Here is a 17,742-nt window from a genome sequence, read left to right on the forward strand (position 1 = left end):
CTCCAGATATGCCTGTACTGCAAAAAAAAACCCCCAAAACATAAAGGTTCCTTGCAGGATTTCATCTCCCATTTTCTTTTATGTCCAGACTTGTTCTGTTTACTCGTGTAGTGTCATAAATCGTGGACTTAGTTATAAGCTTTCTTTCTTCCTTTCTGAAAAGTGCTCATAAAGAAGTTGAGCATGCATAAAATTAAAGATACACTTTTAATATAGTCTTTGAAGAAAATCCTTCAAATCACACCCCACCCCCCTGAAAAACCACCACCACAGTGCTTAGGATTATCTATTTATTTATTTCAGTTAAAACAAACATACAATGTTTCATTGAAACTGTGTTGCACTTCCTGCCAACAACTGGAGCTAGACTGTTGGCCTCTAACAAGACGGTGGGTATTTACATATGTACACGGATGTACCGCAGGACACCTGAATTCGATGGCCTAACAAACATGTTAGATCCTGAAAGTTGTTAAGTTGCTGCATTCAGGAAATCATCACATCCATGGTAAATTGTAGAGGAAAAGTATACATGAACCTGAACGATGCTTTTTTATGGACCCAAGTAACTCCCGTGTTTATTGCAACATATACATTTGTAATAAATACAATCTTAGTGTTTTCTTACACACCGTAGGCGTAACACCTCTTCCATTTTTGTAAGCATTACATTTTGTTGTAAAAGAATCCTTTGACAGTTGTTATACAGATGTACAACGTGAACAACTCCTTGAAATGATGCAACAATCAGTAATGAGAGAGGAATATATACATAAATCCCGAATTCCAAACCTACATTATATACATTATACTTACAGTATATACACACATACAATTTTATGTACATAGACTATCATAAATATTGAAAAATAGGTTTAGTTTTAATGGATTAATGTTTTATAAATAACATGTTACGTTTATGACTGAAATATCATGGAAGACAGTAACGTCTAACTGAGGTGACAAAACAGTGGTTTAATACTGAAGCTGCTCTTTTAGGTGGTTTGTAATGTAGGTAACTTTTAAGCAGACAGGTTTGGAAAAAATATGGAATTAAATAAATCGTATCTTGGAAATCAACCCAGCCAAGGGGAACTCAACTGTTGCAGGTGGAGAACTAGTCACCAAACAGTACAACACATCACGTAAAATCTGGAAGTTGCTACATTCAGAGAATTAAGTGACATGTATGGTATGTTATGAGGTGCCATCTCAAAAATCTTCCTCCTCTTTGGCTGCTGAGAGGACTGTGTAGTAACTTCTCATATACACCTCCTTTTTCTTCTATGGTTACGAAGAGAAAGGAGGCTGTTTCTCTCTTTTTAAATACTGGCAAGGGAAGCACTTCATCCCTTATGTGCTACAAATTGCTCAAAGGTAGACATTTTAATCCTCTTCCACCTTTCTGCAGAAGGTGGTTCGCAGAGGAGGAAGAAAAGCTGCCAAAGTACTGAGGAGGTACATGCTCAGCACTTCTGTGGAGATCAGGTACCATGGGACAGTCAGTCAGCCAGCCATGGATGTACAGTACCTGAGGCAGAGAAGTACCTATGGAGCGTTAGGTAGTGCTGACTCCAGGATTGTTAATTGCCAGTTGAGTACCACTGAACTAGTAATAAAAACAACACAAGAGGAATCTAACTTCTCATTACAGTTTTACACTACAGACTTAGTGACCAGTACTTACAGTCATGCAGAAGTATCAATACAAAATACCTGCAATTTCTTTTCAAAGATTTTAAATGGCTGGGCAGAGATTGACATCTGCCAAATGGTGACTGTCATTTAGATTTGTTCCCAATTAATTCTACAAGAGCAAAAAAAGTCTCAGGCACTGTGTAATCAGTGGATTACAGGCCCTTCCTTGTTCCCTCTGACACAACGACCGAATGGAACTTCGTAAATCAGATTTTTAAAGCATCATGTCAGATGAAGACAGCTGACCACATTGCCATGATTATTTCATTAACAATCTCTATCTAGGCTTTTGTACCCAATATTGTTGTTTGAGAACCTCTTATATGCTGAGTACGCTGTTATACAAGTGTTATTTCTCTTCAACCTGGGATAAGAATGAAAGGGTAAACATGCACTAGAAACAAAACAGCTAATCACAATCATACAGCACCTTTTTCATCAGCTAGCTAGCTAGGGCTCATAAGAAACTTACCTATTTCTGAAGCAAACAAGTATGAGATGACTATCCAGCCTATGAGGTTATCTTTAATACTACTATACAGTATAAATTGGAAGAGGAATCCCAGTTGTCTATGTGAAGAGTTTGTACCAAGCATGAAATACTGGTGCAGTTAGTTTGTGCATTTGACTCAGAAACAGAATAGTCAAGTAATTCAGAATCCAATAACGGATGAGTAATTTGAGAAATACTGTACAGTTTTTGAATATTATACAACTAGTAAACTACATGAGGACCTTTTTGTTTTCCTACAGAGTGTTTCAAGATAGATTGGACAGAAAATAAACCCCAACAAACATTGCTACAGCTGACAATGGACCTTAGTAATGAGAGAACTCCCAGAGGGAGTTTTATATCAATGGCATCATATGCTCCAGTGCCATTCAGTTTATATCTACAACAGGAAAAAAACCAAACCAAACCAAAAACAACAAAAAAAGCAAAACCCCCCAAACCCTGTTTTACTCAATTGCACTATTGAGTACCTCAAGAAGGGAAACATCAATGCCATCTTTACAATTTCCAAATTAACTACGTTCTTCCTCAAACACACCCATTTTAAAGGGTGGTTTTTTTAAAGCTTGAAAATTTGGGTTTCCACACCATTTTTGGGTAATAAGGTAACTGTAGTTACTTAATTTAAGTAAGCTGACAAATGATTTTCAGGATTATTTTCACTCTACCTCAAACTAAGGGAATTTCATGGGAAGCAGTTATAATTAGAGAATTTTGACTTAAACTGGTTCATTTTCTGTTTTGGTCATTAGAAGTACTTTTTAAAATAAAATTTCTTCTAGTTATGCCTCTACAGAAAGGCAAACCAGATTGAATTTAGGACACGGATTAAATATTTTTATGAGCTCTTCTATTTTATTCTTTCATTCTTTTTAGAAAAATGTTTCTTAAAGTCAAAATAGTGCTTTTGAGGTCCATAAGAATTTTTGGTACAAAAAATAATAGTGTTTCTCTCTCTCTCTCTCTCATTGGTTATTTAAACACTTTGCTGTAAATTAAAGAGTTATTTCTCACATCAAATGGTTCCATTAGGCACATTCAAGTAAAATAACAAAATATCCAAGTAACAATGACGAAAGCCAAACATGGCTTGATAAAAGTCTACAGAGAGTTCTGTCCATTCTCTGGAATGGAATAAAGTTGTCACTTCCTTCAGCCAGACACTCATGTTGGTTTGATGTTAGTATCCACTTCCATCATGCAGAATAGTTTCTTAAAGACAAGAGTTCAGGTATTCTACAATCAGAAGAACCATCAACAAACAATCTGCATTTTAAAGGAAGCTGAATAGCTCATTTTTTTTCTCAGTAGGTATCTGAGTGAACACTGGCATTTGAAGTGGAGTATTAGAGATTAAACCAGGACAGTTAATGGCCGCCAGATGCAACATTGTGGGTCCAGTCTAGAATAATCAGTGTCATACACCCAGTCATCACAAGTATACCACTTAGAAAGAAGAATGCAGCCTGGAAGGAAAGAAAACATAAAGGAAGTATTTCAGATTCTGCTACTATACCCACAAAGTCATGTGCATTTATGGCACAACGTGAAAGACACACAAGATCACAATAAACAACAAGGAGTTAGGAACCTTTTTCATACTTGGCATCCTTTTTCAAATAAAAAAGTACATTTATTTCCATAGAGCAGACCTCACCCTCAACTGAGGGAAGTTAATGTAGCTGCTGATAACAGTCAGAATGTGCCGCTGTGCTGACTTGATTCTGACTCAGTATGTCTATGATGTGATTCTGAGTCAGTATGTCCAAGATAAGCAAGAGCACCAAGCACAGTCAGGATGACCCAAATGATTGGTGGAGGTCAGCTTTTACGGGCTAAATTATATAAGTAAGCCTTGAGGGAAAATTTAAAGGAGAATGACAAGACTTTTTTAGTACAGTTCTTAAGGGTAACCTGTTGAAATTTGGTTCTTTTCAGCAACAGAATGGCCCAACTATTGTTGAGATTGCGGGATGAGGGGTGAGAAAAGTCACTGAAGTGAACTGAGCCTCATGATGTTCATTTCCTCAGTTTTGAGTACCTATGCAACTCCCACATGTTAACTAAGACAACATTAAATGCCAATGCAAGGTCTGCCTTCACCAGGACTTCAAAATTCTTGAATTGTGAAGAAGGAAACTAAAGTTCTTGTTCTGAATTAGTAAACAAGTGTAACTATTCATATTTGCCTATACATACCCCAATCTTTTGCACTGACTTCATTGGTTCCTTCTTCACTAATTTGATATAGAAGGCAGAAGGGAGTATAAAGATCAGCATGGCAGCCGCAGATGCACCTGTATTAATAAAGCATAGAAATAAATATTCATAAACAGGTAAGTATAATTTAAGTAGATTGCAATGGCATTTTCCAAGATTTTCAAAACTACTTGAACCAACATGAAAGTGCTTACCAATGAATCCAAAGATGTCTCGAATAGTAGGGACAAAGATAACAAGCATGTTGGTAAACGCCAAAAGAGCAACTGTAATGGAACAGTGACGCCACCATCTAAACTCCTTCCCTGCCCACAACAGCTGGGTAATGGAACTGCGAATCTGTTCAAGAGGGGAAGGAACGAAAAAAAAAAGACAGTTTAGTCTTCATTGTGGAAGTCAGTGACTGTCACCCGAATTAGACCTTTTTTCTGAACGTATTTTAACATGATTTTCCTGAATACTTCAGATTTTAGTAAAAGTTGAAAGACATTAATATTTTTTCTTTTTTAATATTTATGTCCTGCACTGGAGAGGCAGCTCTGTGTTTTCTGGTCTGTTTCTCTTCTCAGTGATTTAGATTTTCAAAGCACAGCCAATAATGGACTAAAAAACAAGGAAAAATGTCTGTCTTGGACAAAAATAAATACCAGGGATTTTTGTAACATCTAAGGATGCTGCTCAACAACATCCACCTAAATGGCCAGAATTCCATATTCACAATGTACTTACATAAACACAAAGAATTTTGTAAGCTGATAATATAATGTGCAAGTACTTTTATAAAGGGGCAGTCTGTTCCACCTTCCCAGTTAAGCAATACCAGGAAAATAATGTAACTGAATGTATTTGTATCTACTGCTTTGTAACTGCTGCCTATTCATTTATTTGAATTAACAGTATCAAGCTTAACTGAAAAAAGAAATTTATTCCAATAAGAGAAAAATCTTATAGATTAATAAATGGGAGTTACCAAATCAGTACATGACTGCAGCAGGACAGGATATGAAAACAAAAAATGGCAGTAAGAGTAAAAAAAGTAAATTACTTACTGGGAAAATAACTACAGGTACAGTAAGGGTTACAGCCATAAGTACAGCGAGACGCACAATCAGAAGAAGAACATCAGCACCCAGATAAGCAGAGTAGGTATGAAGCAGTTCTGGTTCAACTTTTCCTATAAAGAAAAAATAATACTTGAATTAGATGTAGTTGACATACTTCTCAAACAAACTGCTTCTCCTCTAGATCCTAAGCAAATTTTACAGTTAGAGCAACATGAATTGAAAGCCTCAACAACTCCTGTCAGCATGTCTCCATTTTACATAGGGATAACTTGAAGGAACTGCATCTGTTTTAATCCAATTTTAATTCTGTGCCTTGGGCCTAATTCTATTACTGGTCTCTTTTTGATCATGCACTTATGAAAGTATTAACCCCACCACCTAACAAACAGTGCATATTGAGAACCCATACTACATGTTTGCTTATTCTAACTTAAAAACAATACTGTGGTTCTGCAGAACATAATTCATTTAAAGGCAAGCAAAGAAGGCAGTATTCACCATAAAATGTCAGGTATCCAAAGAGAGCAGCCAATAAATACATGAGGAACATGGCAAAAAAAGATACATAGGACACATTCATCATCCTTTTACGGCTTCGGCTATAAGAAAGGGAAAAAGAAACATTGTTAGCAATGAGAACACACTTTTATATTACCTCTGTTAGAGTAGTGATATTACAGACACATATCCAAGATTTACCTTTTCAGTTCTTCATAGATGGGAAGAATTGCAGGATGGCACACAAAAGAAAATGTTAGGATTGGGACAGCATAGACAGTCTGAAAAACAAAAGTATCTTTCTTAAATATCTCAATAGACATTAGAAATTTAGTTTTAAAAAATTAATCCGTAGATGTTTCAGTTTTGACTTAGGCACTAGTTGGTTTTTGATAAAGACTGGCTATTCTCTACAACTGAAATTTTGGCAAAAATTAAAACAAGTTCATATTTTTTTAAACCCAGACCCTCAGGTACCAAATCTTCTCAAATCTAAGTGAAGTCCAATCTGAGTTGAATGTATTAGCATTCAGAATTATGTTCTGCATCTCACTGGTTTAAGCCACTACCAATACTGATCTTGGTATTGGCTATTACACATGCTTCTTCCCCATGTGTGGAGACTCACCACCGTAATTGGGAGCATTTCAGAAGAGTCAAGACTTTGTGACTGGGAAGTTAAAGTCTATCCCGAGCCTTGGCACACACTTCCCAAATGCTTTTATTATTTACTTCATCTTCATCTGCAATCTACTTTTTAAAATGCTTTACTAACTTGAGAAAGCTTGAGAGATGCTGTGCTGAAATATGAGAGATGCATTTATTGCCACTCATCTCAGGCAGGCACCTCAAGCTCCTCTAATTTCTGTGTATTTGGAGTGTGGAGACACTCATTCTACAGGAGGTAAACAGTGCCCTACTCTACTGGAACAGAAAGTCTTAGCACATCCCCAAGTTTACAACTTGGCAATTATTCGAAGGAAAAATGACCTAATCTATCTGCTATGTATTTAGTCTTAGTTATTTTCAACAGAGAGTTTGATTTTTAGTCAAGTTACCTGTGAATTGAAGATGAAGTATTTTGGCTTGCACATATCATCGCTTGTTATGTTTTGATCCATCAAAGGTGCCAGTGTCACATTTACTAATGTCATGTTCATGATATCACTGTCCATAGGACAAGGAATCTGAAACATCTTCCAAATTACCTAGAAACAAAGTCATGTATTTAGTGTTACTTTGACGAATACAACATGTGAAACTTTTCAGAAACTGTTTAATTTCACTTTGAAACGCTCTTTTACAAGCACCGGAAGTCTGTAAGATTATACTTACAACAATCAGAAAGAAGACCATACAAAGTAAGGAAAAGCCACTGGTATAGCCCAAATATCCTGTGTTAAAAGAAAAAGAAACACCATTCAAGTCATAACATAATGACAAAATATATTCTGTCAGTGATCTCTTTAGATTGCCATTTTCTTAGTGTTACATAGAACAAGTTAATTACTCATTAACATCTGTTAATCTCAACTCAAAAACAAAAATTCTCAAAGACATATTACGGTGTATACATACAGTGAGTCCGTAACATTAAACTTTATAATTAACAAAAAAATTCCCACACTAACAACTATGTGAATTATTACATGCTAAGAATGATCAAAAGGTTAATTCTAGTAGAATGCTCTATGCCTTTTCCTTTCTGTTTTTACTGATTCACTTAATCTGTAGAAGGTAGCAACCTGAGAAAGTAATTCACATGGGGACTCTCAGCAACTAAGGTTCTACTACAGGATTCTCTGAACAAATAGTGTTCTAATTGAATTATTCACATATAGGACTGAATTACAGACATTTCATATAAAGTATCTGGTATGAATATTCTGCTACTGCTTGGGATCTAAAATTAAAAAGGTGACTTCTATTTACATTTCAAAGACAATTTAACTGCTCAGGGCTAGCATCCCTGGCTATTATAGGATAGCTAATAACACTATTAGCTAGTTACTCCTGACCAAAATAGGTCAAACTTTGTGATAAGAACACAAACAGAAAGTTACTGTTGAGCCTTGTTCTAAAGAGATACCCTATCTATTAACCTTTTGTTTTCCACAAATACATCTGTAACTTACGATACCTGTCTTGATTTTTTATATATTATTATTTATCATTATTATTTTAAGCAGACTGACAGCATTTACCTAAACACTGATTAGTCCCAAGAGAATGTTTGGGGGCAGCTGTTAATTCACATAGTACTTCAAGGCTCAAACATTGTATCAACCCATTTCCCCACAGTATTTTCAAGTGTTTTTGATTGTACTCTACTGCTTACCTAAATTTTTCAGTAAGGACAGAGGAAGAATGAGGATGACAGACACCAGCAGCACTAAATAGTCGCCGTTAAGATACCATTCTCTGTAGAAAAAAGGTAATGTTTGTAAATAATCAAAGTATTTAAAAATGATGACATTTGCAATTTAATCTTCATTCTTCTCTTCTACAACATATGGCTTCTTAACTAAAATGTAGTACCTAATGTCACAAAGAACTAGCATTCGACTTACTATATGGACCTAAAGCCCTACAATAGCTTCTTATCTCACCCCAAACCTGCATTGTGCCTTTCCTTTAGCGTCCTTTCCTAAAATTAATATGCATCTGGAAGTCAGAAGACAGGAACGTAAATGACTGGTCATTAAAAAAAAAGTCAGCTGGGATCAATCATGGAAAAAAAAATAGTAATTTGCTTAAATGCTAGTTCCCAACTCTCCAGACATATTAGAGTATCACAGGATCCCAGCAGGGTGGTGATCCACTTTTAATGGAAATGAAATTCTGTTGGGTGCCCTGCGGGAGTTCAAAACAAGTGAGGGCTGGAGTTAAGGCAGTAGCTCAAGCCCATTGGCTGAGAAAACTCCAACAAGCACTGGGAGGCATGTTTAGTCCTTTTCAGTAGGGAAACTATGACAAGGACCTCAGATAATTTTTTTCCATTTATTCCATAAGCAGCAGTAGCTATTTTTTGACAAAACATTCTGGCATGTTAAGAGATAAACATCTTCCTTTGAAACACAGAAAAACAAAGTTAGATTTGTCTAAATATAATTTCACTGAACTAAAAGAAAAACTGATCTTGAGTATTTAATTGTGGCAGGGTAACTGCTTTCTTCACCTGTCCTACAGAATCATCCTATATTCTTTAAGCAATTTAAGTAACACTAAGCATTTATTCCAAGACATTAATACTTTATATTCTGTTATTGTATTGTCTTTACAGTATGTATTTTAAAATGGACTGTATACTATTTAGATAAACAAAGAAAACCTAATTAGAAATCTGTGCATTCAAACTCAATTGCTGAATTATAAGCCTATATATGGAAGTGGAAATATGGAATAACTTTTACAGACTTGCTCTGGTTTTATGTAGTAAATGCAAAAACAATTTGGTCGTCTCTTTGCCTGGTTTTACCTGGGATAACTAAATGTAAAAAATGTATTTTAGAAAGTTCAGGCACATAGGGCATTAACATCATGTACCTTTTGTTGTCTTTGTTTTAAAATGTAATAGTCTTGTGGTAAATTTGAAAGAAATCACAGCACAAAGACTCCTTGCATTTGATACACTCATAAGAATGTGCAGTGTTACTGTGCATGCCCCACATGGAGGCCCTCAGGAGTTTCAGACCAAGGACTTAAAAGTTTGTCTGTGCTGAAGAGTAAAGAATGGGATTGTGCAGCTTCAAGACACAGCTGAGTATTTTAAAAACTGCTAAATGAATTTTAACAATGGAGCTAGTATTTGTAATATTGTCTCAGAATTCCAAAACATCTTCTACAGTAAGCATTATTTTGGGACATTTAAACAGGTGAGCGCTTACATTTTAGGCACCAGGCTGCCAGAGTGGAATCCATGCCAATGGTAGCCACCCAGACTCCCCTAAGCAATGCATGGAGAGAGTCAGTTAAATGGGGTCCACAATGGACAGAGCACTGAGAAAAGATTTACTTTAAATCAGTGTACAGCTACCTAGTACCAGCCAACAAGAAAACACTTAAGATACAAATCTCAACTTCTTAATCTTACCTGCCAGACTGGCAGAGCAGCAGCTGCATTCAGTGAGATTCACAGCCTTCAGTTTTCCCCCTTGAACTGCAACCAATTTTGATTGTACCATCCTCTCTGGTGATGGGACAACTAAAACTACTTGCCTCCAAGCCCCCTTGTAAGTATCGGCTACTCCAGGGACTTTCTTAAAAAGTGGAAAATAAGGACTTGAATTCATCCAAAAGAGGGAAATGAACCTTCCCAGCAAGGAATTTGTAAACGTTACACTACTAAGTGAATGGGGTGGGTGCATTCTTTGAGTACTTCGGGGGGAAAAAAAAAAAAAAGAGGAAAAAAAAAGAAAAAAGATGGCTAGCACTGCTGTCATGACAATATCTATCACAAGCTGTATGAACACCACCAAATGGCTTGAAACCCTTGGGGAACACAGGCGGAAAAATGCCTACCTTCTGAACTCAGGCTTAGGTTGGAGTCTTGAGCTGCTCAGCCCTCTCAAGACTGGGACACTTCAGGACAAGGCACAGAAGTACAACTCTGAAGAGTGAGATTTATAGCACTTAACTCTATCCATCTGAAGTCAGGTATCTTGTTTCAGATAGCTGTTTTTACACACCCTCTCAATATAGAGTGATATGATAAATTGTTCTTTGGAGATGCCCAAAACAGATGTCTAAGCCAGGTACACTGAACTAACCACTACAGGGATCACCTTTCTACACTGACTATACCAAGACCAGAGTAATAATAATCCCAAAATCTAACTTTCAGATGGTATAGTTAGATAAAATGAACCTTACCCAAGTCACCCACTTTTAAAGCTAAGCAGGAAAGCCACTAAGGAGTCAAGGTGTCTCCAGGGCTAAATGGCAATGTGTTCGCCATTTTTGTCTTGGGCACATAAACTCTGGTTTAGTTCAATGTTTAGTCCCCATGTCTTTCTGGAAACTGTCCCTTAACACATTCATTACACAACTGCACTTTAGTCTTATATTTAATCACTTCCCCCAATATTAACACTAGAAAACCAAAACAATCAGTCCAAACCATTTGGAATACAATTAAGGAAAACAAACAAAAAACCAACCATGACCGTTATTTACCTTCCCTTATTGAGAGTATGTACCAACTGGTACATATATTAACACTTACCTGATGTTCTTTACAGAACAGCTTTCTGTAATATGATGCAATACCTGTATTTTTCTACACTTTCCCCAGGACAGGCTGGTTCTAAATGATGTGGAGCACTGAGGGGAAGGACAAACTTACTGTATCTCTGTCTGAGCAAGAAGCTACCCTACGGTGTACCGAACGTGGTCTTCATATAAAAATATATACAGTCTCCGTATTTGTTTCTCCTAATAGTTTCTCTGATGAGGAGTTCTAACACCTACCCTGTAGTCTCTTCGATGTTCATAAATGTCTTGATGACCAATGGTAACTCATATTTCACTATGAAGAGGTAGCTTGACATAGCTGTAGGTGAATAACATCATAGATCATTACAAATATAGAATATGCCACAAGATGCAAGAATCACATAACATGTTTCATAACTTGACTTGAACACAAGCGGTTAATGAAGACATGTTGTGTGAAAAAAAAAAAAAAAAGTCTCCAAGAATAAGTAGGGAACAATTAGTATTGGCAGTATAGACATTTTAAGATCTTGTCCTCACCTCCAATGTTCTGCATTGTAATTGATCCAGAAGCAGCAAGTTTTCCAGCCATACCAAATGCCTTCATTCCCAACTGTTCATACAATAAAGATCCTAAAAGAAAACAAAACAGTCCATTGGAAGGGTGTGTTTCAATGATACCATATGAAACAAATATTGTATGTTTGTAAAATAGTGATTTGCCATACCTCCTTCATTGGCAGTCTTCAAAAGGAGATGCACTGAATATAAAGAAAATATTGAGACAAACAGCAGAAGTATCCTGGGGGAAGAAAACATGCAAATTTTTAATAGCCATAAATGACTTACTGTAACTCTATTAAATAAAGCTGTATTAAATATCAAAATTAATCATGTTAAAATATTATCTTTTAAACCCCTGTAGATTCTAAGGCCAGTTGAAAGCATTCTGAAAACCCAACTAATGACTAGTTTAGAAAGGATGTTATACTAAAATTGTGACTCAGAGGCATACAGATAGATTGTAGCGTGGGATTAAACAATGTTTATATTCAGGGTTAAGTGGCCTAAGCACCAAAAGACCATTATAATTGGCTACATTTGATATAAATAAAGTGTCAATGGGAATGGTCTTTGTATCATTGCAAGAAACTGCATTTCTCCTGTCTTCCTGTTCTTGTTCAAAAATGACCATCTATTGTCCATCATAATTATCCATCTATTGACCATCCAGTTGTGACTAACTGCAGCTACAGTGAAGATTATCTCTTGGTCTTAAATCAGCTTTTTACAGCTTAAACCTGAGTGATGTCTTTTTTTATAGGAAGATGAAACTGCAAAAGCCTTAAAGAAATGACTGAAAATTCAGATGTATCAAGAGCTGTGTCTTCAATGGAAATACATTAAAAAATAATGTTAATTAAAAAAAAACCAACACCCTTTCTCTGTTCAAGTTACTCTTCATGCGTGCTTACATGGGAATCACTAGCAGCTTGTTTATCTTCCCCACAGCTTTTACATGCAATATAGATTACTTCCAGAAGCACATTTGCAACATGTAGAATTCGGATCTCTCAAGAACACACCTCTCCCACAACAAATGCACTTCCTGGAGTGGCACACTAGGGGGGACTTCTCAACTGCTGAAGAACACAGTGGAAAATTACAACACATTCAAAAAAAACCCCTGGCCTTTCTTATACCTATACAAGCATTCTGCTTTATAGGAAAGCTAAGAATCAGCAAAATGCTGCTCAAAAATGGCAAGCTCCATCTAAAGTTCCCAAAATATTCTTTAAATTTTCTTTTGTGTAATTTTTAATGTTGGCAAAATTAGTAAACACTGCACAGAGAACTGGAAACAAGAACATTTGAGAAAAGCTTCGCAGATCTGGATGAGGAATACAGGAAACTTGTGTTACTGTGCCAATTCAACACCAACACATGCACACAAATAAACCTCTGTATTTCTGACAGGCAGAAATTAACCAGCACATAATTCAACCATCAAAACAGGACAGCAAGATGTGAAAGGTTCATTAAACCAGCGCAGATCCTGGAGTCCTCAGTCCTAACCTTGAATGACTACGGTGTTGACAAGATCAGTCAGCAAACTCATCTTCAAGCTCAGTTTCTGGCTTCCAGACCGTATCATTCATTGATTTAGTGCTGACACAAGTGACAAGTCACAGCACTGACACAAGTGACTTCACGCAGTCTTCAAAGAATTTACTGCCTTAATCAACTGCATCTGGATCTGAATCTGTAACCTAGTTATTAAAGGATGTCTGTAATGCCCTCAGTGTCATCATAAATCCTCAGTATCATCAGTGATTGACTGCTTTCCTGCCTTGGAACTATACAAACTGCACTAAGCTTTGCAAGGTTTATCTTCTGAGTCATTACTAATGCAAATAGATCTGAATGCAGTATCTGGAAATGAAAAGGTAACTAAACAACTTCGGCACCCAATTGTTAAATTGGCAGTTTTGAACATTTTTGTCTTCAGAAAAAAGGATCTCTGTTATATGTAAACCTATGCAAATATTGAACCTTATATCCTGTTTTTTCCTCTCCTCGGAGATGTTCTAATTACGCTGATTATCTTATATGTGCTGCAGAACATCTTTAGAGCATGAAACGGATGTGTAGAGAAATTAAGTATCTCTCTTCTGAATTCATGCTGCTAAGTTGTTCATTTGGTTTAGCATCATCTAAATAAGTGAAAGTCTTAGTAAAAATTTAACAGATTGTCACATATTTAAAATAAGATCCTTTAGATAAAAACTTTACACACTGGTAGTTTCCACAGGAAACTTGAATGCCACCCTGATATACTGTGAAATGTATGGAAGTAAACCTGACCTACGACTTTCTGGGAATCTAGTAACAGAGTAAAGCAAATTTCAGACTCAACATTACTCTTCACTTGCTCTTGAACACTCAGCATATTTGTCTATTTCCAGGATAAAAACACAAAGTTCCTTTAAACATATCCATGGATTCCCATTTGCACTCAGACACTGATACTACATGTTGTGTGAGCTGAACTGCCTCCCATATATGAAAAACGTACTTTCCCAAGTACATTTTTATGCAATGCACGTAATTGTTTCCTCATTTCATTTCCAATTATGTTACTACACTCTTGTCTTATACCTGATAAGCTTTTGTCAATACAGATATTGTAATAAGGATATGCTGGTTATCCTACATCCCTCCCTTGCAGGGAGACGGCAATTTTTGTAGGTGAAGCTGAAACCAGGTCCCTGAATTGCACTGCAATAAAAAGGATTTCTTTATTGGTGTAAGTACATTGCATCTGCGGTCCTCAGCTGACATGGTAGTGCCTAAAGGAGACCCTGATCGGTAGGACTGGGCCACAGAAATTTTTAAGAGTAGACACAACCAGGCTTGCAAGAGACAAGGGAAATAATCCTCTTCTGCCTACTTTTTCTTCTGTCTGCCGCCTGATGCTGTAGTTTTTGTGCAATTATGACTTCCACTAATTGAAAGATTTCTGTTGTCATTAATTTCAGTGAACTCTAAAGGAAAAAGCTAAGGCAGACTTCAGTCTATTAAGTAGCACCTCTCCTACCCACTTGGATAATGGAATTTTCCAAGGGAAGTCTATCAGCTATTCATGGAGAAACTACAGCTAAGTAAAGGAAAATTCACTGTAAAATGTTTCGTGGGTTGCAGAACTGGCAATGAATCTGTTTAATTTCTGCAAGTCCTTCTGAATGTATCAGGATCTCTTAGTTTAAAACAAGCCATAAGTCTTAAAACGCAATTCTGCACCCTACAGCAATGATGGATATTTTGGAATGGTCGTATTCTTATATCAAGGGTTTTCCACTATTAGTTATATTATTTTTTTAATGTAATATTTAAAGTAATATTATTTTTTTAATGAACCAAAAGATACTTACACAAAAAGAGCAATTCCAGTGTTAGCCATGGCATAAGAAAGACCAAGGATGCCACTACCCACAATAGCATTGCTCAGATTAAATACTGACATTCCAAACGAAGTAGTACCCGGATGCTGAGAAAAGGAAGACAGGTAATAGTTAGTAGAAAATTATTGCTTATTTCAGAATTAAGACAAACATAACATTGGCAAGAAAGGTTTTGTTTTGAAACGTCATTGGCAAGTACTTACATACTGAGTTTCATATTTCTTCTTTCCAAGATTGGAGTCGAGCAGGAAATTTTGATTTTCTGGATCAATATCCGCATAGTGGCTGTAAAAAACATTGCATCATTAGTGACTGTCACGGGCAACTTGCGTGTTAACTTCCCATTTAGCCATTCCGAAACACTTCAAAGGGAAGCGAGAAAACCAGCAGAACGGCCAGAGCAGCACCACCACCCCATTGCCCCGTGTCCCGCCAGCACACAAAGCACTGCGCTGTTTACATCCGCGGCCACTTCCGTGTGTCCGGAACGCGTGCCGGACACGCGGCACCTCCCGACCCGAGGCGGCGTTTTAAACTAAGGCTGAAGCGTGTCGCCGGTGGCCGCGGCTGGGTGCGCGGTCCCGGGGCGGCGGCGCGCCCTCACCTCTTCATGGCAGCGGGCTTGGTGGGGTAGGGGTAGCTGAAGTCGTTGCTGTTGGAGCTGTAGCTGCTGCTGTCCTCATCGGGGGAGATGTTGAACTTGCCCACCTCGGCGCTGCTCATCCTGCCGCTGCCGCTCTTTTGTCCTTGGCGGCGGGGCTCGCCGCGCCTGCGGAGGTGGGAGGCGACGTCAGTTGCCGCAGCGGGCGCCGCGCCGCGGCCACGTCACGTGGCCCAGGCGCGCGCCCCCGCCCGCCGCCGAGTGGAAAAGTACCAGGCGCGCGGGGCGGGGGGCGCGCGCGGACAAAGGTGGGACCCGCGGCGGGGTGGGGGGGGGGGGGTGGTGGTGGTGGTGTGTGTGGGACGGGACACGGGACGTGATCGCTGCCGCTGCCACGGCCCGCTCCGAACGCCGCGGACACGGCGGAGCTACCGGCACCGCCGCGCCCTCCCGACACCCCCCCCCGCCCCGATAGCGGGGCGCAGACTGATGCAACACCGGCGGGCGATTGTCACACCGGCGGGCGATTGTCACACCGCCGGACGGCGCCTCCCGCGCCGCGGCCGCCTCTGTGTTTACCTCCCCTCTTCCCCACCGGCGACACCGGGCAGCCCCGGCGCTTTCAATGGGAAAATGCAAACCGGTCGCGGGACTTCACCGCGCCGCAGCCGCTCGGGGTTTTTTCCATCCCGGCGGCGTATCCCTGGGCGCACCCGCCACCGCGTGTCCCGGCGGAGCACGGCGGGGCTGGGCGGCAAGGTGGGGGGCTGCCGCCGGTAAAGGCTGCGCCCCGAAAGTCGCCCCGTTCCTCCTGCCGCGCCGTACCTTCTCCACAAGGTCCGGAAAGCGGGTTCTTCTCCCGGGGTAAGGAGATGCTCCTCTAGCTGCTGCTGCTCCTTGCGAGGGAAGAAAACCCTTGACTGTAAAACGTCAAGGAAAACAAACCCCTAAATAAATGAAGGTAGGGAAAATTCTCTTTAAAAAGCCAGCGGCGTCAATGGGAAAGGAAACCGCGTCCGTGTCGCTCCGACAGAGGCGCTCCCGGTCTGACGGCCCCCTCGGGGCGCCGCCGCTCTTCAGACAGGAATGCGGGCGCGTCATCGCGGAGGGGCGCGGCGCCCGCGCACCGCCCCCCGCCGCCCGCCCTGCCCGCCGGGCTGACCCCTGCACCGCCGGACGAGGGGTGCGGGGCGGGGACAAGGGGAGCACCGCCGTCCGACGGAGGGGTGGAAGCCGGTTCCCCGGCGTGTGCCCTGCGGGGGGTCGGGAGCCGGGCCGCCCGCGCATGGTAGCGGTGGTGGCGCCGGGCAGCATTCCCGTGTGTGCGGCGGGGCGGTTGCGGAGACGGGAGGCACGAGGCTTGTCGAGGGGGCCCGGTGCGAAAGGTGTTTCCATCTGCCCGGTGCCGCATCCGCAGCGTGACGGCAGTGCCGGGTACGAACTGACCGGGGGGGCTTCCTGCCCGTTCCCACCCCGGGCTCCGCGCCGGCGCTGCCTCGCGGCTCGGTGCACGGCCGGGATGCGGTGCCACCGGCCCATAGCCACCCGCTGCCGTCAAGCGCTATTTTTAACGTGCGAGTAAGCAGTGATGCACGTGCGAGCCTCGAGCGTTTCCTCCGGGAAAGCGATCCGGAATGACGGCCTCCCCCTAGTGATGCCAGGCAGGATAAACCCCGCTTGACAGAAGAGAAGGGGGGAAAAACATCCCGCTTCCCTTCCCTCAGGTAATCAGAAACTTTGGAGGGCTTCGCTGCTCTACCCCTTGTGGAAGGGGGCAGCCCGGCTTTGCTCTTCGCCTGGGCCCCTCACACACGCTGCGGGACTGCAGCTCCAGAGGCGGCTTGGACGGGGCTGCAGGGGCCCATTTCTGGAGATATGGGGGGTCTGAGGTAGATGGTGTTGCCAGCCTCGAGTATGGAGAACGTCTGGCTAGTACGGAGAACAACTTGCTAGTCAGTTATACTCTCGTGT

At 40.4% G+C, this 17,742-nt stretch overlaps 1 protein-coding gene across 2 annotated transcripts; it reads right to left on the reverse strand.

Moving 5' to 3' along the window:
- Positions 1 to 276: 276 nt before the first annotated feature.
- On the reverse strand, positions 277 to 16,865 carry SLC38A2 (solute carrier family 38 member 2). 2 transcript variants are annotated; one of them, XM_030478120.1, is made up of 16 exons: positions 16,597 to 16,836; positions 15,775 to 15,939; positions 15,374 to 15,455; positions 15,141 to 15,256; positions 11,937 to 12,010; positions 11,749 to 11,841; positions 11,464 to 11,545; positions 8,333 to 8,415; positions 7,330 to 7,388; positions 7,053 to 7,202; positions 6,196 to 6,275; positions 5,995 to 6,095; positions 5,482 to 5,606; positions 4,627 to 4,771; positions 4,412 to 4,509; positions 550 to 3,678 (listed from the first exon to the last, which is right to left on the reverse strand). In XM_030478120.1, the coding sequence occupies exons 2-16, from the start codon at positions 15,891 to 15,893 to the stop codon at positions 3,580 to 3,582; spliced, it is 1,506 nt and encodes a 501-aa protein (XP_030333980.1). In that variant the 5' UTR covers positions 15,894 to 15,939; positions 16,597 to 16,836; the 3' UTR covers positions 550 to 3,579. The 2 variants fall into 2 exon arrangements, with proteins under 2 accessions (XP_030333979.1, XP_030333980.1); XM_030478119.1 differs by having other exon boundaries at positions 277 to 3,678; positions 4,412 to 4,771; positions 16,597 to 16,865.
- Between the last annotated feature and the right edge of the window lie 877 nt (positions 16,866 to 17,742).

This window comes from Strigops habroptila, chromosome 3 (genome assembly GCF_004027225.2).
Source record: "Strigops habroptila isolate Jane chromosome 3, bStrHab1.2.pri, whole genome shotgun sequence".
NCBI lineage: Eukaryota > Metazoa > Chordata > Aves > Psittaciformes > Psittacidae > Strigops > Strigops habroptila.

Bases quoted from the DNA above. Each gene is read 5' to 3' on its own strand.
- SLC38A2 (XM_030478119.1), bottom strand. From the start codon at position 15,893: ATGAGCAGCGCCGAGGTGGGCAAGTTCAACATCTCCCCCGATGAGGAC. The intron at 11,842-11,936 runs GTATGGCAAATC...GTTTTCTTTTAG, and splicing joins GAAGACTGCCAATGAAGGAG to GATCTTTATTGTATGAACAG. The intron at 7,203-7,329 runs GTAAGTATAATC...CTTTGTTTCTAG, and splicing joins TGGTCTTCTTTCTGATTGTT to GTAATTTGGAAGATGTTTCA.